We start from the raw sequence: 22,916 nt of genomic DNA on the forward strand, positions 1-22,916 counted from the left end.
TTCCCTAGGTTCCAGCTTGTGCCCTAAGCCAAGGCCTCGGCACTTCCCTCCTCAGGAGCCCCAGAGCGCTGGGACCTGAATGGCCAGGCAAGTGTCATCTGGGGTTGCAACCAGGACCCAAGGCAGAGTCTTCACCTTCCTCCCTCCAGAGAAAATCCCAGGAAAGCAGGTTGGAGTTACCAGGGGGTGGGACTTAAATGAAAGCCTGGACTTCCTGTCCCCAGTCAGGCAGGAGCAGTGTACAGGAAGAGATGGTCTGGCTCCTTGGGCTTCTGAGCCCTGGGCCCTCTTTCTTTGCCACATTGGGCATTGGACAAAGCCATTACGTGCCCAGCCTTGAGGTCCATCCCCGGTTAGTACCGGTGTCTGCACCTCTTACAGTCACCTGCTGCAGCCCTGTCCAGCAGACTCCACTCCTTTCTTTAACAGGATTCTCTAGATCTGGGTTTGTAAAAATGCCTGCAAGCTGGGCGTGCATGCTGGTTCACACCTGTACTCCCCACGCTCCATCGCAAGGCTAAGGTGCGAGAAACATCTTCAGTTCCCAGCCAGCCTGGACTACACAGTGAGTTCCAAGTCAACCTGGGTTAGATAAGGCCCTGACTCAAAAAAAAAGGGGGGGGGGGAGGGGTTGTTGGCTGCACTTGCTCTGGGGATGAAACAGAAGTTTAAAACTGGCCAGCAAATCCTGGCCTTCCCTAGATCCTTTGGAGGGACTGTGGAGAAGCAGACCGAGGAAGCAAGAAGAGCCAAGGGCAAACATGCAGTGTGGGCTGCAGGGCCCGTCAGGGATGAAGCCATGGTACATGGATGCTTGTTCACAAATGAATATATAGCACAGGGAGACATGTAGGCCCCAACCAAGGTATTTCCTGTGCTGATTTCAATGCTAGGCTGAGCTTTCCTGTGACAGTAAGGACAGGAAGAAATCTATAAAGACCAACAGAGTTAAGACAAAAACTGGAGCCTGTAATTCCTGTCTGTGTCTTCTCATCTTGCTGGAGACCACTGGCCAAGCATTCAAGTCCCTGCATAGCTGGCCCTGGCACTGAGCCTGATCAGAAGGGAACCAGAAGTACCTACTTTAGCTGGTATGATTAATTTCTATAAGATACGGAAGTGCTGGGATTAAAGGCATGCGCCACCGCACCCAGCTTTTCTTAAGATTTATTATTTATTTATTTATTTATTTATTAGACATGGAGAGAGGGAGAGAAAGTTAAGAGAGAATGGGTATGCCAGGACTTCTAGCCACTGCAAACAAACTCCAGACATATGCACCACCATGTGCATCTGGTTTACATGGGACCTGGAGAATTGAACCTGGGTCCTTTGGCTTTGCAGGCAAGTGCCTTAACCACTAAGCCATCTGTACAGCCCCAAATAAAATAGTAATAATAATAATCAGATGGGCCTCAAACTCATGGTGATCCTCCAACCTCTGCCTCCCAAGTGCAGGGATTAAAGGTATGCACTACCACACCCAGCTTAGTAAAAAATTTTTTTTGCCCAGTCCTTTTTATAAGTGGCTGTTTAAAATTTTTAGACAACCTAATGACTTTTTCTTAAACAATGCCTTCAGTCCAAATAAATCACTCAAATAAAAGCTCAAAATGACATCAATCCCATTCGTGTAGCCCTGGCACTGTGTGGAACACAAGCAACAAGCCAGTTATGATGAGAAACGACAGACCTAGCTATTGTCCAATGTCTTAACACTTTTCCACTTCCAAATGAAAATCAGAAAAGTCATCCCCTCCTCATGGCAGTCCAGGAGAACTACCACATCATCTGGATTCATATTCTCACCAATAAAAAGCTGGCAGTTGCCAGGCATGGTGGCACACGCCTTTAATCCTAGCACTCAGGAGGCAGAGGTAGGAGGATGGCTGTGAGTTCGAGGCCACCCTGAGCTAGTGTGAGATCCTACCTTGAAAAACAGAACAACAACAAAGTAAACCTGGCAGTTACTGAAATTAGCAAAGATGTGCTTGATCTGCACACCTGTCATAAACAGGTTTCCTCTTTCTGGTTTCTGTAGAAGTTTGCCTTTGAGTGATTTCATGTAACCTCTTTTTAAACTTTTTACCTATTTTTTATTTATTTGAGAAAGGCAGGTAGAAAGACAGAATGGGTACACCATGACCTCCAGCCTCTGCAAAAGTAACTTAATGCATGTGCCACCTTATACATCTGGTTTATGTGGGTCCTGGGGAATGGAACCTGGGTCCTTTGGCAAGAACCTTAACTGCTAAGCTGTATCTACAATCCTTATGTAATTTCTTTTAAAATTTTATTTTTATTTATTAGAGACAGAGATGGAGAGAAAATGGGTGCACCAGGACCTCTAGCCACTGCAAATGAACTCCAGATGCATGTGCTACCATGTGCATCTAGCTTATGTGGGACCTGGAGGATTGAACTGGGATGCTTTGGCTTTGCAGCCAAATGCCTTAACCACGTAGCCATCTCTCCAGCCCCCTCATGTAATCTTTAGAGGCAGAGTACAGTGCGCCAGGGCTACCGGCCACTGCAAACGAACTCCAGACCATATGCCACTTAGTGAGTACTGGAGAACTGAACCCAGGCCACCAGTCCTTGCTAGTGCCTTTAACTGCTGAGCCACCCCTCTAGCCCTCATGTACCGTGTGACATACTTTTTCTTTTTTTTTGAGGTAGTGTCTCACTCGAGTCCGGGCTGACCTGAAATTCACTATGTAGTCTCAGGGTGGCCTCGAAATTCTTGTAGGCCTCTTGAGGCAGACTTCATGAGAATACACCAGCGATTACTGTACTTTCTGGACCTTCGCCCTCCTGGCCTTTAAGTGACGGCATTTCCACTGAAGAGCAAGTCCTCGATGTTGCCCCTGTCCTGCTGCTCATCTTGCCCCCCACCTCCAGGCAGTCTGGAGTCTCCCAGTTCTTGTAAATGTCGGAGAATAGCTCATGACAGCTGAGGAGGTCCCACCGATGACCCTGTTGGAGGTGTTAGCCTAGGAGCTCCGAGCAAGCACGGTGTGGCACTTGGGACAAGGGAAGGAGGGCACAGAAAAACTAAAAAATTATATATTTTTATTTATGTTTTGCACGTCTGTGTATAGTACATGGGTCCACTGGGGCCTCTTACCACCACAAACAAACGTCAGGTGCTCGCAACACTTTTTGCATCTGGCTTTCTATGGGTGCTGGAGAAATCAAGCCTCAGGGCTGGCAGGCTTTGCAAACAAATGCCTTTAATTGCCAACCCATCTTCCCAACCAATTTTTTTTCTTTTATTAGCATATAAAGTAATGGGTTTTGAGCTGGGCATGGTGGTGCATGATTTTAATCCCAGCACTTGGGAGCCAGAGGTAGGAGGATCACCATGAATTCAAGGCCACCCTGAGACTACATAGTAAATTCCAGGTCAGCCTGAGCTAGAGTGAGACCCTACCTTGCAAAACAAAAATAAACAAATAAAGCAATAGGCTTTGCTAGGCATGGTGGCACACACTTTTAATCCCAGCACTCAGGAGGCTGAGGTAGGCAGATCTCTGTGTTAAGGCCAGCCTCCTTCAAAAATAAAAAAATTGCCAGGCGTGGTGGCGCATGCCTTTAATCCTAGCACTCAGGAGACACAGGTAGGAGGATCACAAGTTCAAGGCCACCCTGAGACTACATAGCAAATTCCAGGTCAACCTGAGCTAGAGTGAGAACCTACCTTGAAAAAAACAAAAACAAAAAATAGGGAGGGGGCTCGAGAGATGGCTGAGTGGTTAAGGCACTTGCCTGTGAAGCCTAAGGATCCATGTTCAATTCTCCAGACCCCCCATAAGCCAGACACAAGTGCTCAAGGTCACACATGCACACATCTGGTGTTCGATTGCACTAGCTGGGGGCCCTGGTGTGCCAATTCTCACCTTTCATTAAAAAAAAAAAAAAATAGAACCTGGGTTCTTTTACTTTACAGGCAAGTGCCTTAACTGCTAAGTCATCTCTACATCCCTTAAGGTGCTTGCCTGCAAAGCCTAAGGACCCAGGTTTGATTTCCTAGTACCCACGTAAAGCCAGAAGCACCAAGTAGCACATGCATCTGTATGGAGTTTGTTTGCAGCAGCCCTAGAGTGCCCATTCTGCCTCTCTTTGCTTGCAAATAAATAAATAAACACAAATTTAAAAATAATCTGGGCATGGTGATACACGCCTTTAATCCCAGTAGGCAGAGGTAGAGAATCACTGTGAGTTCGAGGCCACCCTGAGACCATATAGTGAATTCTAGGTCAGCCTGAGCTAGAGTGAGACCCTATCTCCAAAAACAAAACTAAATAAATAAATAAATAAAACAAGAAGTAATAGGTTTCATTAATGGCACCTTAGATATACTTTGTTCCTACTGCTTCTCTGGATTTCTCTTTTATCATTTCATCACCACCCAATCTGCCCTAGGTATAATTCACCAGTCATGATTCCATGTGACCATTTGATGGTGCCCCTGGCCTCTACTGCCTGGGTGGGGCATTCTTACACATGTGTCAGCTACCGCAACAAACCATTCCAGGTGCCACAAACAGCCCCAAGTGATCTGGGTTCAGTATGTTCCCACCCTCATGCAGCTTCCACAGACCAGGATGAAACCATTTGAGGGAAAAAAAAAAAAAAAAAAAGCCAGAAACATGGACAGTGTTAAGCAACTGAGTTTTAAATCAGCATTCAAGACAATAGAAGGTGCACGCTGGTGAGTGCATGCCAAGTGAACTCAACAGGGAGTAACTGCTTTCACAGTTCACAGGAGGGAAAGAGCACCCTGGGCTGGGGGTAAGGGCAGGGCGTAGGAGGGGCACTGTTTGAGCTGAGTCTACAAAAGCAGCCAGGATTAGGGGACAGAGGGGCAGGGAGTGGCTGTCAGAAAGGCTTGGGCCAGGATCCAAGAGGCAGCATCTCCCGTCCCTGTGAGCTCTTGGAGAGCAGGACTTGGTCTTGCTCATCTCTGTAACCTCACTGCAGGTGTGTGGTGGATGACTAGTGACATGAACTGGGAGCTGCCTGGAGCTAGTGGCAAGGAGGTAGCACCCAGTGTTTTTTGCATCTTTCCTAGATTAGGGGACTAGTTCCTGACCTCATCCACCCAGCCCCTTCCTGTCCTGTGTTCATTTCCACTGTCACCACCTTGGGAAACAGCAGCAGCAACACAGAAGGTATCGTGCTTGTTCAATGAGGACTATTCGTATATATGTGGCCCCTTTCCACTGCTCAGTACTGGGGCTGATCCTCAGGAAGAGCCACACCTTCCCTAACCTCTCTCCAACTGTGTCAGGAAGAAACCAAAGGAGGGTGAAGACAGAAGGCAAAGGATCCGGCCCACTGGGAGATGACAGGTTCTCCTGGGTTCAGCTCCCTTTGAGCTAATTTCTACATCTTCTGGGAGTTCAGGTGGCTTGTCTAGTGGACTACATGGGACATCATGGCCCCTGTCCCAGTGCAGAAGTATCAGACAGAAAAGAATCTGACTTAGTTTTGTCAGTCCAGCAAGCATCCATATGCAGTGACGGTGGCTGCCCCACTGACAAGTGCTGCTCCATAAGGTCAGAAGTCCTACTGTCCACCTTCTGCTCCTTCAGGGCTGGGTTCACACGGTCCACTTCTCACTTCGGGCCTCCACAGCCTGTACCAGGCCTTCACCCAACACAGCAAAGTCCTCCAGGATTGCTTCTACATTGGGCACCATCACAAGCTCCCCACCTTGAGATACCACCATGTGTCCCTTTGTGCAGGAGGCCTGGGGAGTCAGAGAAAATGAAGTGGGCTCAAGTATCAAAAAAAGAAAAAAAGAAACATACTCTGAGATGCCAGGCTGGGGCCACAGCTCGGGGTGGTGGAGAAAGGCCTGTGAGTCTACACTCATGCACCTGACCCAGGGCCACTCATGAAGTAGACTACAAACACTCACACCCATGGGGAGCCAATGCACACAGTCAGCAACACATGCCAACATACCTTGAAGGGCTGAGGCTGGAAGCTGGTGGGCTTCCAAAGGACACCAATCACATCTCCACCATACTGGTCATAGAAGAAAAGAGCCAGATCCCCAAAGGCTTCCTAAGGACGGACGGAAAGAACATAAACAAGATTTCAGGGGCTGGGGAGGTAGCTCGGTGGTTAAAGATGCTTGCTTGCAAAGTCTGTACCCATATAAAGCCAGGTGTACAAAGCTGCACATGTATCTGGAGTGCATTTGCAGCAGCTCTGGCATGCCCATAGTCAGTCTCTCTCTCAAGTAAATAACAATTAAATAAAGGTCGGGTGTGGTGGTGCACGCCTTTAGTCCCAGCACTTAGAAGGTAGAGGTAAGAGGATCAACAAGAGTAAGAGTTCAAGGCCACCTTGAGACTACATAGTGAATTCCAGGTCAGCCTGGGGCCAGATTGAGACCTTACCTCAAAATAAATAAATAAATAAGTAAAGAAAGAAAGAAAGAAAGGTAGGTAGGTAGGTAGGTAGGTAGGTAGGTAGGTAGGTAGGTAGATAGATAGATAGATAGATAGATAGATAGATAGATAGATAGATTGATTGATTACAGGTAAGCACCTGAGACCCTCTTTCACAGCCCTGGCTCTACCTGAAAGTCCTATTCCCAGATCAGCCAGCCCTTTAGAACCTACCCTGAGCTGTGCCAGATAGAGCTGGGGAGGATCATAGCCCACCACAGGCATTAGGGATGAGGGCCCTGGTTCACTGAGCAGGCCACGGCAGAAAGAGGCAGCTGGAGGGTCCACAGCTTGGCGGTGCCGAGGTATGTGGCGGGGAGTCAGGCGAATCAGTACGTCATACATATCCAAGGGTGGCCGGAACACTGTCTAAAGGAGGTAAAGAAGTATTATACTTCCATATGCCAACCTGACTTTCTCCTTTCCTTGTACCTGCCCATCCGACATGTCCAGGAGCATGTCAATCTCAAGGGTGAGTGCAGCAGAAGCTGGAAGGATGGGCCTGCATGGAACCCCAACTCTCCTTCAGCCTGTCACACACCATGGCTGTTTTGAAGCCATTTCAGAGGCTGGGGTGCAGTGGTTAAGGGCACTTGCTTGCCACCATCTCTGTGTTCAGCCTTACCAGGCAAGGCTGCTGAGCATCCTGTGAAGGCTCCTTGAGCCCCAGGAGTCACTGTGAATCTAGGAGCTTACCCTGATGTCCCCAGGTCCCCGGGGATCCATCAGCTGCTTCTCTAGGATGGGGAGCGCCTCGGCTGCCAGTATCACCAGCTGCTGAAGGATCTGGGCACAGAAACATTACAGCAGAATCAACCAGATGTCTCTCTCAGCTTAGGCTGGGCCTGCTTGCTTACTGGGGCACAAAATCAAATTTGAGAATAGGTATGAGGTTGAACCTGGGCTGAGGGTCCATCCTGTGTCCACACAGAGCTTTTCCGGTCCTGGGGAGTAAGAATGACCATGACTGGGAGTCGTGTCCGAGCTGCCAGGAAGCCACTGCGGATTTCTACCTGTTCCTCCGCTAGAGACGAGAGGGGGCACCGGGTTAGCCCATTCTTCCACCAAGTGATACCGCCCACTGCCCCAGGTTTTCCTGCTGTGCATCCAGTGGCTGCCTGACATGGGGATTTTCCAGCACTGCCACCCCAGGGGTAACGGTGCTGAAAGGGACACTACATTCACCTTAGTAGGGTGGGGTGTTGATCTCTGTGCTTTAGCCCAGAGGCAGAATTTTCCATTGCCTGGCACCCCCAGTCTAGTCTCTAACCTGCACAAGCTGAGGCCTGCCCCAGGCCCCCTCCCATCCTGGGCTCCCACACACCTGGGGAATTAGGAACCCGACACCCTGCACTCCAGAGACCCAGAGCGCCTCAGATTACAATGGGAAATTGCCATTCCCACCCCCAAGAGTTGGAAGCATTCAACACTTCCCTACGTTGCACACAAGATCTCTGACCTGGTGTTCAAGAAGCCCCCTCCACTGTCCTCTGCGCATTCCATCCCACTTACCACCGCAGTCCACCCTATCACTGACCACCACATAGACAAAGCTCTCTACAGCCAAGTTTGACCTGAGCGGGCCTCTTCCTGACAATTCTCTTCCTCAAGAGACACAACCAGCTATCTTGAGTAGTGAGGCCCAGCGCCTGTCTTTCTGTGCCATATATGAAAGAAAGTTCTTCCAGTGGTTGGTTGGATTTGAGTCCTTCCACTCACCAGTGAGTTCACCGTTAAGGTTGACAATGAGGGGGTTGTTCTTCCAATCAAAGGTAGATACCAGGGAAAGGAACCGAAGGAAGCCAACCTGGGGGGAACTGAGTGGAAGACGTGAGAGCCTGGGACCCAGACACCCATCCCCAAACTCCCCACCTCCAATGGAGAGAGCTCAAATCCCTAGCACGGATAATGGCAGGGAAAGGTCTATTAGAACCCCCTCCGTCTCTTAAGCTACCCTCTCCCATTTGAATTACAGGATAAGGGAAACTTCTTGGCTAGGAAAAGGCAGAAGGAATCACCTGGGAGGAGTGAAGGGCTCAGGGTGCAGGAAGAGGGCAGCAGACACCAGATCCAGGCTTTCATCAGTGAACCCCTCACCCAGAAGCTGGGCACGCACCCACCGCTTGGCCAGGCGAGCCACACCAGAGAAAGCTGGGTGCTGCTGCTGGAGTCTGGTGGAGGAGGGAAGTGACAGTGAGATGCACACGCTGAGAACAGGCCTCAGCCCTGAAGCCACAGTTATACAACTCTTACCCAATACAGGCTTCCATGTTAATGTGTTACATGCATGACCTCTTGTTTTCTTAACAAATGCCCTTCTACTAGTTATTCCCATTCCCCAGATGAGAAAAATAAGGTCAGGGTGGGGAGGGCACGATTTGCCCAGGGCAAACATTCCAGAACTTACATTTCTACTATGCTGGCCTCCCTGCGGGTCAGGCAGCCAGGATAAGGATAACAGAATGGGCGCAGGGGAAGGCCTGAGGATGGGTGGCCTATGCAGGTGGTCTTACCCATGCAGGGCACTGGTGAGCAAAGGCAACAGCTTAGTGTCTCTCTCAAGGTGCAGAGAGGCTGGCGTGTCCCTTAGAGAGATCATCCCTTCAGGGCTCCGAACCTCCCTCAGGATCTGTGGCTCCTTCTGATAAGCCACACGAACTCGGAACACGAACCCATCCTGTCGGAAGAGGATGTCAGCCTGGGGTCCTGGAAGTGTCTGCCACCCACATCCTGCTCCCCAGCTGGGTGCTCTCCCACACTCCAACATCCCGGCAGCCTGTTGCAGGGACTTCCCCTCCCTGACCTTGAGTACATCCGTGTGTGTGGCAGTGGCCCGGCACTGAAGCTTATGCTGCTGCGCCAACACCTCTGCTAGGCGCAGCTGGAAGGCGGCCCGGACTCGCCTCACGGCTTCGGCATCCTGCGGCCACTGCCCGCTGCCCTCCAGGTGACACACCACTGGAAAAGGAGGAGAGGTCTCATACTGCAGCCTTGGGTGCCAACTGTCCCCTCTGACTCCCTCTCCAAGAGCCCACTTACTGGTGATAGGCTCTACATAGGCTGGGCAGGGCTTATCAGGCCGGGGCAGCAGTGAGGCCCGCTCCTGAAGGTGACTGTAGAAGGAGTAGGCTGGTCGGACTGGGACCGGAGGGAATACCTGCAGAAGAAGGGGCCGCCGCCGGGGTCAGAGAGGGTAGGAAGCAAGACACTGGGTGACTGGAGCAGAGGTGGCGAGGTCACCAAGCACCACAGGCTTCCTGCGTACTCACACCTTACCTCGGTGTAGCGCAACACTGGGTGAGTTCCCTGGACAGCAGACACAGTCAGTGGGAGACCTTCCAGCCTCCACAGTAGGCGACTGAGGTCATCGTAGCAACGCACCGCCTTTGCCAGGGCTTCCTCACCCGTACTGGATGTCTGAGGGGGAGAAGACAGTCAGTCAGGAGGCTGGAACCTACAACATCCCCAGGTACCACCCAGGAGTCTGCCATGGCTCAGGCAGCAGCAGCTCCAGCGCTCCCCCTGCTGAACACCAAAGGAAGTGCATCCTGGCTGAGGGAGAATGGGTTCTCTCCCCAGACTACCATACTGGTTACTCTGTCCCCCTTACCTCTTTTGGGCTTTGGATCAGTGCACCCAGGAAGCCCCCCACATAGTGAACACAGCTCTCTGGGATGTCGGCATGGCTGAGGAGCACAAACACAGAGCAAGGGAGTCAGAACGACATGAATCCAAAAACAGTAGCCCACGGCTGCTTCCTGGCACGATGATGCCAACACTCACAGTGCTAAGAGGTGGGTGACCACCTGGTGAGGAATAAGGCGCTTCTGAGACATAGAGGCTGCCTCCCAGACCACAGCTTCCCGAATAGCTCCATCCTGGAAACGCCGAAGTTCTGAGCGGGATCCCCAGAATTGGCGGAAGTCAGCAGCCTAGGGAAAAGCAAGGAATGGTGGAAGAAATCAAAAAAGAACTGGGCTGGGGTCAGGCATAGTGGCACATACGCCTGATAATCACTGTGAGCTCGAGGCTACCCTGAGACTACATAGTGAAACCCTATCTCAAACCGCCCTGGAGATTCTGAGCTTCCACACCTCAGGCTGGTCAGCTTCTGGACCCAGCTCCAGGACACTGGTCAATCCTTCAGGCCGGAGAAGCAATCCCAGGGTCAGGGTCCCAGAGTCTTTATGCTTTGGTGGATCTTGGTTGATGTCCCACTATAGGGTATTAAAAAAAAAGAAAAAAAATACCAATTCAAACTCTAAATCCCCCAGGCTGGCCCAAAAAATAACTTCGGCAAGTTAGAAAGGTCAAGCTAATGGGGTGGCATGCCTTTTGTGCCCCTGGGAACCCTGGATCCAGCCCCACTAGACCTCCCACAAACTCCCCAATCTACATGGCCTCACCTCTGGGACTGGGGGCCGAGAGTGAGCCAGAAGGTGCAGCCGGGACCGAAGACCCTGTTCCAGAAGGGTGGTCAGTGGGCCCAAGGCCGCTGAGACATAGTCCCCACCACTGTCCTGCAGCTCTGCCCAGAGCTTCAGCCGATGACATGCTGCCTGTAGACGACTCAGGGGATGGAGACTAGAGGGGCATTGAGGACAGAGAGGGGAAATCAAGGTCCGCTGACGTTCAAATCCCCCTCCCTAGAAAACCTGGGTATGTCTGAAGACCTCTGTCCCTTCGTTCCAGAGCGACAGGGCCCCCCAACATTCTCTGCCACCCTGAACTCACTGCACAACGTGGTCAAAAGCTCGGATCATGGGTTTGGGAGTCATCAACAGCAGCTGGAAGGCGTCATCCGCTTTGCTGTCCAGCAACGCCATAGACAGCTGCGCCTCATGCTGCACCTGCAGCCACAGGGAGAACCACAGCTGGACTCTTCGTCGGCGCAGGGGCACAAAGTAGAACACAGGCCTCTTTTACTACTTCTAAAGGACCTTTGGTGTGTCAGGGGGTGGGGGGCAGTGGTTCACACCTTTAATCCCAGCACTTGGAAGAGGCTGAGACAGAAAGATCGCTGTGAGTTCAAGGCCAGCCTGAGACTACAGCGAGACTTTACCTCAAAAAAAAAAAAAAAAAAGACGACTTTCTGGGGTTTTGGTACTGACAAAAGTGACAGAATCTGGCCAGGCATGGTGGCGCATGCCTTTAATCCCAGCACTTGGGAGGCAGAGGTAGGAGGATCGCTGTGAGTTCAAGGCCACCCTGAGAATACAGAGTGAATTCCAGGTCTACCTGGGCTAGAGTGAGACCCTACCTTGAAAACAAAAAGTGACAATCTGAGCTAGCTAGGACACTGGCAGATGCAGGATTAGGGCCATAGGTACCTGGTGATAAGTGGAGGCAGTAACATCAGCACACAGGTTGAGAAGGCCTGAAGAGTCCAGGAAGACAACTGGAAAAACCTGGTGGAAGTCAGCCAAGGCCGGCTGTGGGGTACAGAGAAGCCAGTCAGAGTTGAGACTGACCTTCAGGCCTCTTGGCACCGATCTGCCCTTCCCCAACTCACCAAGGAAGGATCTGAGCTCACACATAAACTGATCCCGTTGACTGTCAGATCTGTGGTGACTGGAGTGAATCAGAGAAGGAAGGTGTGTCAGAAGGCATTTCTCCCTGGGTACCCAGCCAGAGTGACCCCTGCTTCAACCTGGGTGGCTAACCACTGCCTCCTTCCAAGAATTTGCCTATCTGTCTAATGACAAGGAACTGAAAGATCACTGATGGAATGAGAGGGTTTCTGGAATAACTGCAACACTTGGGCCTTTCCCAGTCTAGCTGCCTCACCCAGAAATTGCAAGACGCTTCTCAGGACCTGGTAGCCGCTCATGGTGGGGTGGATCTTGCGTGTAGACACGAGGAAGGTGACCAGCATGGAGATAAGGAAGCCGTTAAACCCACCCAAGCCCTGAAAGAGAGATGAGGATAGAACCGAGCTCATAACTAGCCCATCACACAATGAGTCAGGGAGGCTGGACCACCCCCAACTCACCTTGTCCAGCTCTCGCTGCCGCAGCCACACCTTGAGGAGTGCTACACCATCCTTCAGGCCCTGGGCAGAGCCCAGCCCCGTTGACAGCATCTGCACATGAGACTCCAGGGCTGAATCCTGCAGCAACCATGTGTTGTAGTGGGGGGTAGGGGGCTCTGGGCTACCTGTAGAGGAAACAAAGCCATGAGAAGACAAGCCTCAACTATACCCCTAGCCTCCAAGCACCCACCAACACCAGTGCCTGCTCACCACCCTCTGGAAGACTCTGTCCGCGGTACCAGGCAGAGCGCACATTGTTCTTGGTTGGCAGCAAGCGGCATGGGCGGAAGTAGTCCAGAGGAGGGCACGGATGTAGACGTACAGTGACCAGGTGTTCGTCCTTCCCTGGACAGACAGGCAATGCTAAGACTGTAGCTAGAACCAGAGGTCTCTATACCTTTCCACCTCAGAATTTGAGGCTCATGCCTCCCACTTTGGTCTGGAGGCTTCTATTATTAATCCTCTAGACCTTGAGCCTCACACTCCAGATCTGTCACCCCATACTGTGCCCTTAGCCTTACGTATGACTCTCACCACATGGCCGCAACAGCAGCAAGGGTTTCAGGTGGCAGCCATTGGTGTAAGAGAAGCGAACACTGCCAAAGAGGGGATCTTTGGCCAAGAAGTGAGCTAAGTGGGCCAAGTAAAGAGCACGCTTGCGGAAGTAGCGCTGGTTCAGCCCATCCTTGTCCTGGAAGATTTCCTGGAGGGGTAAGGGATGGAGAAACAGGGTCAGGCACATAAGTGCTTGCTTGTGGAGCTTGGGAGCCGAGAAAGCGAAGTTAGAGTCCCTAAGCCAGGGCTACCAATACCACATGCAATTTTCAGACAAGGAGTAACTATTGGTTTAAGGATGCATCTGTCCTTAGCATGGCAGGCCTCTCTACCCCAAACCATGAAGCTTACCCGGGGCATGGTGAGTGCCACATCCACATTGATGTCTGGCCGGATGCAAGTACCCAGAAGATAGCTGCCTATAATAGTGACCTGGGATGGAGGCAGGAAGCGAAAAGAGCCCTTCACAGTATAGGGCACTTGGTGGAGGGGCACTTGAACCCCAGCTGGGAGCCATGACTGGTCAGTGAGCTGCAGAGACAAAGACAATAAAACATATTTGCCTCATTGCCATCAGAAGCCTAATGGAAGTAAACATAAAAAGGAATAACCACTGGAGACACTTCAAGAGCGGACTACAGCTTTCTCCTAAATTAAATAAGACTTGTACACTGTGATGGGCAGATGACAGCACAAAAGGAATAACATGATAACTCAAATACAAGCAAATCCAACAAGATTGACCAGTAAAAGACAACAGGATCAGAACCCCAAAATGAAGATAGCAGCTATACAACCCTGGCCAAGCAAATAGCAGAAGTTGCAGAAAATCAACAAAGGGTGGATAGTCTTATTGATGCTGCCCTTGCTAGATTAGACCTAATTCTAATTGATAAGAAACAGGAATGTATCCAAAGAGAGTTAAATGAGCTGAAGAACAACAAAAAAAAAGGACCTCAATAACCAGCTAAGTTCAATGAAGACATAAAGAAATGCAAGGATGAAGTCCAGGAAACATTAAGAAAACCGGAAAAAGACATGAAAAAGGAACTTGACAGAGGAATGGAAACTACATTTTAAAAAAAGCAGTAGAAGCCGGGCGTGGTAGCGCACGCCTTTAATCCCAGCACTCGGGAGGCAGAGGTAGGAGGATTGCCATGAGTTCTAGGCCACCCTGAGACTACATAGTTAATTCCAGGTCAACCTGGACCAGAGTGAGACCCTACCTCAAAAAACCAAAAAAAAAAAAAAAAAAAGCAGTAGAAAATACAAACCAGCCAGGCATGGTGGTGCACACTTTAATCCCAGCACTCAGGAGACAGAGGTAGGAGGATTGCCGTGAGTTTGAGGCCACCCTGAGACTCCATAGTGAATTCCAGGTCAGCCTGGACTAGAGTGAGACCCTACCTCAAAAAAACAAAAAACAAAAAAAAAAAAAAGAAAGAAAAAGAAAATACAAACCATATCCAACAAGCCCAAAACTCTAGAAATTTGCTCAATCATGTTAATAGCTTCTCAATTTATAATAGCTAAGAGCTGGAATTAACCCAGATGTCCATCATTTCAAATGGATAACCAAGATGTGGTATATCTACACGATGGAATTCTACACAGCAGTAAGGAAAAAATGACACAATGAAATTTGAAGAAAAATGGTTGAACCTGGAATAGATCATTCTCAGCGAACTCACCCAGTCACAGGAAGGTAATCATCGCATGGTCTCTCTCATCTGTGGCTGCTAATCTGAATCTGCTGAGGTGCTAACATACCTAATAAGCATCTTGAGGACCAGACAATAGGGAGGTGGGGTGGGAGGGGAGGGTAAGTGTGGGTGTGGGGGACACAAAACTGGACCCAAATAGGGCTGGAGAGATGGCTTAGCGGTTAAGCGCTTGCCTGTGAAGCCTAAGGACCCTGGTTCGAGGCTCGGTTCCCCAGGTCCCACGTTAGCCAGATGCACAAGGGGGCACACGCGTCTGGAGTTCGTTTGCAGAGGCTGGAAGCCCTGGCGTGCCCATTCTCTCTCCCTCCCTCTATCTGTCTTTCTCTCTGTGTCTGTCGCTCTCAAATAAATAAAAAAAAAAATTAAAAAAAAAAAAAACTGGACCCAAATAGCAATGGTACCATAAAATTCTATATCCTAAAAGACAGACTAAATGGTTGAACCTTCATCAGGTACTTAGAGGGAACACCTGAATCACAGGGCCCTGGAGAGGGTACGATGAAGACTAACCTTAATCTTCTTCTGTTTCTCTCTCCCTCTTCTATCTCTTTTATATTACCTATCTCTTTCTTCATTTTGTTTTTCTTTTTGTGTGTGTAGTTTTTCGAGGTAGGGTCTCACTCTGGTCCAGGCTGACCTAGAATTAGTCTGAGTGGCCTCAAATTCACGGCGATCCTCCTATCTCTGCCTCCCGAGTGCTGGGATTAAAGGTGTGCGCCATCACACCCGGCTCTTTCTTCCTTCTTTTCCTTGGCACTGGCCTGTAACTCCCAGTACCAGAATGTAGTCCACAATGAGCTGTTGATCAAAGAGACCTACGTTTCCCAAAAGACAGATTTCTGTCAGAGTACTTGATAACCCACCAAAGGTTAGTGATAAGGCCCTATTGCTGAAGACACCACATGCTGTTGGTACAGAACATGGAGTGACCTGGCTGGAATCTGGAAGAGAGCCAGTCCCTAGACAGTTAGCTTACCTAGTGCCAGAAGGTGCTACATGAGCGACTGTGGGAAAATGGCTAACATCTGTCTAAGCAACTCATGGTCTAAGCTACTCAGCAGCAAACAACCTAACATGATGCTCACACAAGTGCAATAGTGGCACACAACCATGGTGGGTAACCAACTGCTCTTGATTTGGCTAACTGATCGGCTCAGTGGAACAGAACCCCCATAGCTGGAGCTAGGATACAAGGCAGAGCCATATCCAAATAACAAGCCGGCTCTCCTTTTTCAAGTTCCCACCAATCATGGGCTACAAGAGGGCCTACACCTACCAAATTCTCTCTAAAATAGTAATAGTTTTCCCATTTATCTGGTGCTGACTTCACTCTCCATTGAAGAAGTTGCTTCTCTTTTTCAGACGGATGCAGGACCTAAGGAGAGAATCAGCTCATCGCACCTCACCAGGGCCCCAGCTGAAATTGACAGTAACAGGGGAAATGAGCAAGAGTGCTGCTTTCTTGGTGAACCTGGTACCAGCACAATGGTGAAGGAGATAGACACAGAGAATACTCAACTCCTACCAAACCAGGTATCCAGAGACACAGCGCCTCCCAAGACCTCATCACTGAGGTATATCTAAAAAGAATCCAACATGGTTCAGGGAAATTTGCGGAAGAGGCAGTGGAAAGATTGTTAGAACCACATGTTGGGACATTATGCACAGAGACATTGCCTTTTACCCATAACCTATGGCTAACCCCACAACGCATCACCCACATTCCCCAATGAGGAGGGTCCCTGCGGAGGGGGGAGGATAGGGAGGAGGCTAATGATGGTACCAAAATGGCAGTATACATACTGTGTACATAACTAGTTAAAAGAAAAACTAATGCCTCAAAAAAAAAAAATATTTGCTCTGCTGCTTTTCTCACAAGGCCCCTTCATACCTAACAGACACCTCAGCATAGCACCATGTTCAAAACTAAACATCCAATCTTCCATAAACGGTTGCTTATGAAGGCAATCAGGCAATCACATTCTACTTGCTCAACAAAAACATTTAAACCACCTTGATTAATTTCTACTAAAAAGCCTAGGCTGGAGAGATGGCTCAGCGGTTAAGGCACTTGCCTGTAGAGCCTGACAACCAGGGTTTAATTCTTCAATACCCATGTAGGGCCAGAAGCACAGGGTGGTGCATACATCTGGAGTTCATTTGCAGCGGCTAGACACCCTGACACTCCCATTCTTTCTCTGCTTGCAATTAAATATTTAAATTAAAAAAAAAAAAAAAAACTGGGCCAGGCTTGGCCATACACACCTTTAATCCCATCACTTGGGAGGCAGAAGTGGGAGGATCACCATGAGTTTGAGACCACCCTGAGACTACATAGTGAATTCCAGGTCAACCTGTGCTACAGTGAGACCCTACCTTAAAAAAACAAACAATAAAAATACTAGGCTGGAGAGATGGCTCAGCAGTTAAGTTACTTGCCTGCAAAGACTGACAATGGAGCTCAATCCCCAGGACCCACATAAAGCTAGATGCACAAGGTGGCCCATGTATCTGGAATTTGTTTGCAGCAGCTAGAGGCCCTGGACTGCCCATTCTCTGCCTGTATCTTCTCTCTGTGCTTGCAAATAAATATTTTTTAAGAAACTCATTTTAAAATTTTTTTTTTTGTTTATTTATTTGAGAGTGACAGACACAGAGAGAAAGACAGATAGAGGGAGAGAGAGAGAATGGGCGCGCCAGGGCTTCCAGCCTCTGCAAACGAACTCCAGACGCGTGTGCCCCTTTGTGCATCTGGCTAACGTAGGACCTGGGGAACCGAGCCTCGAACCGGGGTCCTTAGGCTTCACAGGCAAGCGCTTAACCGCTAAGCCATCTCTTAAGCCCAAGAAACTCATTTTAGACCAGGCATGGTGGCACATGCCTTTAATTCCAGTACTCAGAAGGCAGAGGTAAGAGTATTTTAATTTAATAAAAATTTAAAAAATGTTGGGCGTAGTGGTGCACGCCTTTAGTCCCAGCCCTTGGAAGGTAGAGGTAAGAGGATCACCAAGAATTTGAGGCCACCCTGAGGGTACATAGTGAATTCCAGGTCAACCTGGGATACAGTGAGACCTTATCTCATAATCTCAAAAAAAAAGGGTGGGCTGGAGAGATGGCTTAGCAGATACAAAGCCAAAGGACCTCAGTTTGATTCCCCAGAACCCACGTAAGCCAGATGCACAAGGGGCACATGCATCTGGAGTTTGTTTACAGGGTTGGAGGCCCTGGCATGCCCATCCTCTCTCTCAAATAAATAATAAAATACTAAAGGAAAAAAAAAACACACACAAACTCATTTTGCCAGGTGTGGCGACACATACCTTTAATCCCAGCACTTAGGAGACAAAAGTAGAAGGATCATCACCGTGAGTTCAAGGTTACCCTGAGACTACAATGAATTCCAGATCAGCCTGGGCTAGAGTGAGACCTACCTCAAAAAAACAAAGAAAACACCTTATTTGGAGGCTGGGGAAATGGCTCAGTAATTAGGAGCACTTGCCACTTTAAGCATGAAGGGCTTCTAGGGCTGGAGACCACCAAATTCAACTCCCACCTAAAAAATTGGGTGTGGCCACACATGTCTGTAACCCCAATCTGTGGGGGGCCAAAACTACAGAATTGCTGGGACTCACTGATGAACAGTGGCTCCATCAGCTCTGAGTTAAGAGAGACAAAGGAAAAATACACAGATGAGAAATAAGACACTTAACATTCTCCTTTGGCCTTCACATGTACATACATGGGACATGTATCTGCACACATGTGCATACAGCAGACATCACACATGCCATATCACATAATACTCTATACACAAATATACAAAACAAAAACTCTTTTTTCAGGCTTGGCACGGTGATACACACCTGTTAATACCAGCACTTGAAGAGGTAGATGCAGGAGGATCAGGAGTACAAACTTGAATTGGTTTGCTTGGCAATATAGCAAACCAATTCAAGGCCAGCCTGAGTTATATAAAACCTTGTCTCAAAAACCCAAACCAACAGCACGTGGGACATAGAGGACTGCCGTGAGTTCAAAGCTACCCAGAGACTACACAGAAAATTCCAAGTCAGCCTGGGCTAGAGTGAGACCCTACCTCAAAAAAATTAAAAACAGCCAGGTGTGGTGGTGCACGCCCTTTAATCCCAGCACTTGGGAGGCAGAGGTAGGAGGATCGCTGTGAATTCAAGGCCACCCTGAGACTACAAAGTGAATTCCAGGTCAGCCTTGACTAGAGAGACCCTACCTCATAAAACTAGAAAAAAAAGGGGGGGTCTGGAGAGATGGCTTAGCAGTTAAGGCATTGGCCTGCAAAACTAAAGGACCCAGGTTTAAGTCCCCAGGACCCATGTAAGCCAGATGCACAAGGGGAACATACATCTCAAGTTCGTTTGCAATGGCTAGAGGCCCTGGCGTGCCTATTCTCTATCTCTCTTCTATCTTTCTATCTCTCTCTCTCTCTCTCTCTCTGCTTGCAAATCAACACAATAAATCATTAAAAAAAAATAAGTTGGGTGTGGCAGTGTGCGCCTTTAATCCCAGCACTGGGGAGGCAGAGGTAGGAAGATCACCATGAGTTTGAGGCCACCCTGAGACTACGTAGTGAATTCCAGGTCAGCCTGAGCTAGAGTGAAATGCTACCTCAAAAAACAAAAAGCAAATAAACAAACAAAAAGTAAAATAAATTAAAAAGGTAAATACAATGAAAATGCCCATTTTCAAGTAGAAGTAGTAGTGGCTTATACCTGTAATCTGAGGCAGGATGATTAAGAGTTTAAGGACAGGCTGGAGAGATGGCTCAGCAGTTAAGGGGCATGCCTGCAAAGCCTAACAACCTGGGTTCAATTCCCCAGTACCCACATAAAACCAGATCCACAAAGTGGTGCATGCATCTGGAGTTCTTTGCAGTGGCTGGAGGACCTGGTTGCACCCATTCTCTGTCTCTGCTTGCAACTAAATAAAAAAAAAAAAAAAGGCCAGGCATGGTAGTGCATACCTTTAATTCCAGCACTTGGGAGGCAGAGGTAGGAGGACCGCCATGAGTTCAAGGCCACCCTGAGACTCCCTAGTGAATTCCAGGTCAGCCTGGGCTTAAGGAAGACCCTACCTTGAAAAACAGAAAGCCGGGCATGGTGGCACATGCCTTTACTCCCAGCACACAGGAAGAGGTAGGAGGATCGCCATGAGTTTGAGGACACCCTGAGACTTCCTAGTGAATGCCAGGTCAGCCTGGGCTACAGCAAGACCTACCTGGGGGGTGGGGGGGAAGAGAAAGAAAATAAAGAAAAAGAAAAAAGAGAGAGAGAATGTGCGTTAATTCAAGGCCAGCCTGGACTTCATGAGACTCTGTCTCAACAAAAACACCCACACAATTAAACCGCATAAGTGCTTGTTAAGTGATGAAATGGCTACTATCCCAGTTGTGCTCTCTAGTCTTTCAAGAAAATAGCAAAGCTTTTGTTTGAGATGTTCCACTGAAAGTTCTGCATCCCAAGTTTCCAAGGTCACCGTCTTACCACTGTCTCCGGGGTTGGGGGCACCCTCTTGATCCGCTGGTTTACCTCCCTTAGGAAGGTGTCAATTCGGTCCTTCTTTTTCTCTGACAGCCTCACTTCCTTTAACAGCTCCTCTACCTGCAAGCGGCAGAAGGGAGAGAAGCGTCTATCAGCCTCAGGATCACAGCAAACCCCTCTAACCTACATCCCAGCCACCCAACAGTACTTGTAAACGAAGCAAGCTGGAGTGGAACAGGATCTCGGTCTCCCGGAGGCGATTCAGCTCCTCATTAGTAGGTTCCTTGTACAGTTCTTCTCGACTGAGCTTCACTGGCTGCAGAAGGCTCTCTGCTGGAGACTCAGCCCTTGCACGCTTTTTCAAGGACACCTTCTTCTTCTCCTTGCCAGAGTCTTCCAGGGCTGGTTCTATCACCTGTGGGCAAAGAGGGGAAGCCATGCGAAATCACAGGTATCTTAGCACCTGCTGGCTAAAGTGTCACTATGACAGTTTGGTCATCTGCTCCTGTCCTCCCTTTCAGTGGGAGTCAGACTGTGTAAAACTCAGAATAACCATTGCTTAGAAGCAAGCATGGCACTCAATGCCCAAGCCCTTGTGTTTTCAGGTACCACGAATCTGCTGATAACAGGCTTGGGACTTCTGAAATACATCCATCTCTTCCCATTTTATTTACCCGTATCTTTTTAAAAAACTTTATTTATTTTCAAGGAGGGGGGGTGGGAGAATGGATACACCAGAGGCCTTTAACCACTGCAAACTCTGCCAGATGAATGCACCACTTTGTACATCTGGTTTTACATGAGTACCGGGGAATCGAACCTACGTCTTTAGGCACTGCAGGCAAGCGCCTTAACCGCTGAGCCATCTCTCCCGCCCAGATTTAACCATATCCCCTAGAATCTGATGCGAGGCCGTAAGTAGGAAGAATCACGGAAACTGTGCTCTTCCAGATGTTCCTCAAGGACTGGCTAGCTGTCAGGCGGGAGCCGACTCGGAGCCTCTCTTCTTCGCATGGGGCTCAACCCACCTCCGGCTCCCGGGCTGCTCCGCTCGGCTGCTTTCCAGCGGGAGCCGGCCCCATCGTGCCAGCCCCGCGCGCTCTCTAGGCTCCCTGGATTCGAGCGCCGGGTCTCCAGCGCGGAGCTTCCCACGTGGGCAGCGAGGCTGAGATCCTGGACTCACGGCCCAACGAGCAGAGAGCTACAGGCTCCACCCCCTCCGGCCATTGGGTCAGCGCCCTCAGCGTGGCTCCCCATTGGCCGGCAATTCACCAGGACCGCCCCCCCCAGAGGGAGGAGCCAAACGAAAGCTTTGCGACACTAGACCGGAAGCGTAGGGAGCTGGATCGTCGCTTTCCTTTCCTCATTTCCTCCTTCCGGGAGGGAAGGGTGGAGCTTGGTTTGGCTTTCTGGTGAGTTTTTTTCACTCACTTGGGCTGTTGATTCTCTCCCTTTTCCGGTTTCGCTACTTCGTGTTTTTTGGTAGTTTCCTGGTGTATAATGACATGAATTTATTTTCTGTTTTCACTGCTGAGGTTTAGTCCAAGTAACACAGCAGCTCCAAGATTGCAGTCATAACTTTTCTCCGGCTTTCACTTATTAAAAATTTCACAGCACTGGGGAGGCAGAGGTCGCAGGATGACCGTGAGTTCGAGGCCACCCTGAAACTACATAGTAAATTCCAGGTCAGTCCCGGGCTAGAGTGAAACCCTACCTCAAAAAACAAAAACAAACAAACAAAAAAATTTTAATAAGGTCCGGCGTGGTTGTGCACACAGTTCAAGGCCAACGTGAGACTACATAGTGAATTCCAGGTCCGCCTGAACTACAGTGAGACCCTACCTCGAAAACCAAAAAAAAAAAAAAAAAAAGAAAACAATATTTAAACAAGAGCTGCACATGGTGGCTCACACATTTAATCTCAGCACTTGAGAGGCAGAGGTTGGAGGATCACCATGAGTTCCAGGCCAGCATGAGACTACATAGTGAATTCCAGGTCAGCCTGGACTAGAGTGAGACCCTACCTTGAAAAATCAAAAAAAAAAAAAATTGATTTTTTAATAAGTCCGCCCACTCAGGGAGGCAGAGGTAGGAGGATGCCATTGAGTTCAAGTCCACCCTGAGACTACATAGTGAATTCCAGGTCAGCCTGAGCTAGAGAGAGACCCTACCTCAAAGAAAAAAAAAATTAAATAATTCATATACTTAACAATGGACACTGCAAGCCTTAAATTTGGCCAGGCAGGCCAAATGAGCCAACTGATGCAATGGTAGCACGTCTGTTAAGGGGGAAGCCAAGAGCCCTTTAATTTGACTAGAGGCCTGCTCCATGGGAGGGAATATATACCTGATACTGAAAACCTACAACAGGGTCAGTGTGAGCCCTAGGGGTGTAATATCTACTGCTGTCTCTAAATGCATATACTATGCTCACCAAACTGTGGGGTAATCACTTATATATTTTTTTAATATTTTTATTTATTTTAGAGACAGAGAGAGGAAGAGAGAATGGGTGTGCCTGGGTCTCCAGACACATGTGCCCCTTGTGCAGGTCCTGGGGAATCAAATCAGGGTCCTTAGGCTTCACAGGCAAACACCTTAACTGCTAAGCCATTTCCCTAGCCCAGCA

At 49.1% G+C, this 22,916-nt stretch overlaps 1 protein-coding gene across 1 annotated transcript; it reads right to left on the minus strand.

Annotated features, from left to right (window-relative positions):
- Positions 1 to 4,657: 4,657 nt before the first annotated feature.
- Positions 4,658 to 21,449, minus strand: Nol6 (nucleolar protein 6). The gene is made up of 26 exons (XM_004658374.2): positions 21,316 to 21,449; positions 20,496 to 20,702; positions 20,291 to 20,407; positions 13,402 to 13,581; positions 13,030 to 13,198; positions 12,706 to 12,840; positions 12,457 to 12,620; positions 12,252 to 12,372; positions 11,977 to 12,035; positions 11,795 to 11,896; positions 11,199 to 11,314; positions 10,871 to 11,048; positions 10,559 to 10,681; positions 10,248 to 10,396; positions 10,075 to 10,150; positions 9,741 to 9,881; positions 9,504 to 9,621; positions 9,268 to 9,422; positions 8,978 to 9,141; positions 8,483 to 8,635; positions 8,184 to 8,281; positions 7,364 to 7,488; positions 7,161 to 7,250; positions 6,639 to 6,833; positions 5,974 to 6,075; positions 4,658 to 5,755 (listed from the first exon to the last, which is right to left on the minus strand). The coding sequence occupies exons 1-26, from the start codon at positions 21,367 to 21,369 to the stop codon at positions 5,606 to 5,608; spliced, it is 3,441 nt and encodes a 1,146-aa protein (XP_004658431.2). The 5' UTR covers positions 21,370 to 21,449; the 3' UTR covers positions 4,658 to 5,605.
- Between the last annotated feature and the right edge of the window lie 1,467 nt (positions 21,450 to 22,916).

The sequence above is a fragment of the Jaculus jaculus genome, chromosome 1 (genome assembly GCF_020740685.1).
Source record: "Jaculus jaculus isolate mJacJac1 chromosome 1, mJacJac1.mat.Y.cur, whole genome shotgun sequence".
NCBI lineage: Eukaryota > Metazoa > Chordata > Mammalia > Rodentia > Dipodidae > Jaculus > Jaculus jaculus.

Coding starts and splice junctions, on each gene's coding strand:
- Nol6 (XM_004658374.2), bottom strand. CDS start 21,369: ATGGGGCCGGCTCCCGCTGGAAAGCAGCCGAGCGGAGCAGCCCGGGAG. Junction 13,199..13,401: donor TGGCACTCACCATGCCCCGG/GTAAGCTTCATG, acceptor TTACCCCTCCAG/GAAATCTTCCAGGACAAGGA. Junction 12,621..12,705: donor ACAGAGTCTTCCAGAGGGTG/GTGAGCAGGCAC, acceptor TTTCCTCTACAG/GTAGCCCAGAGCCCCCTACC.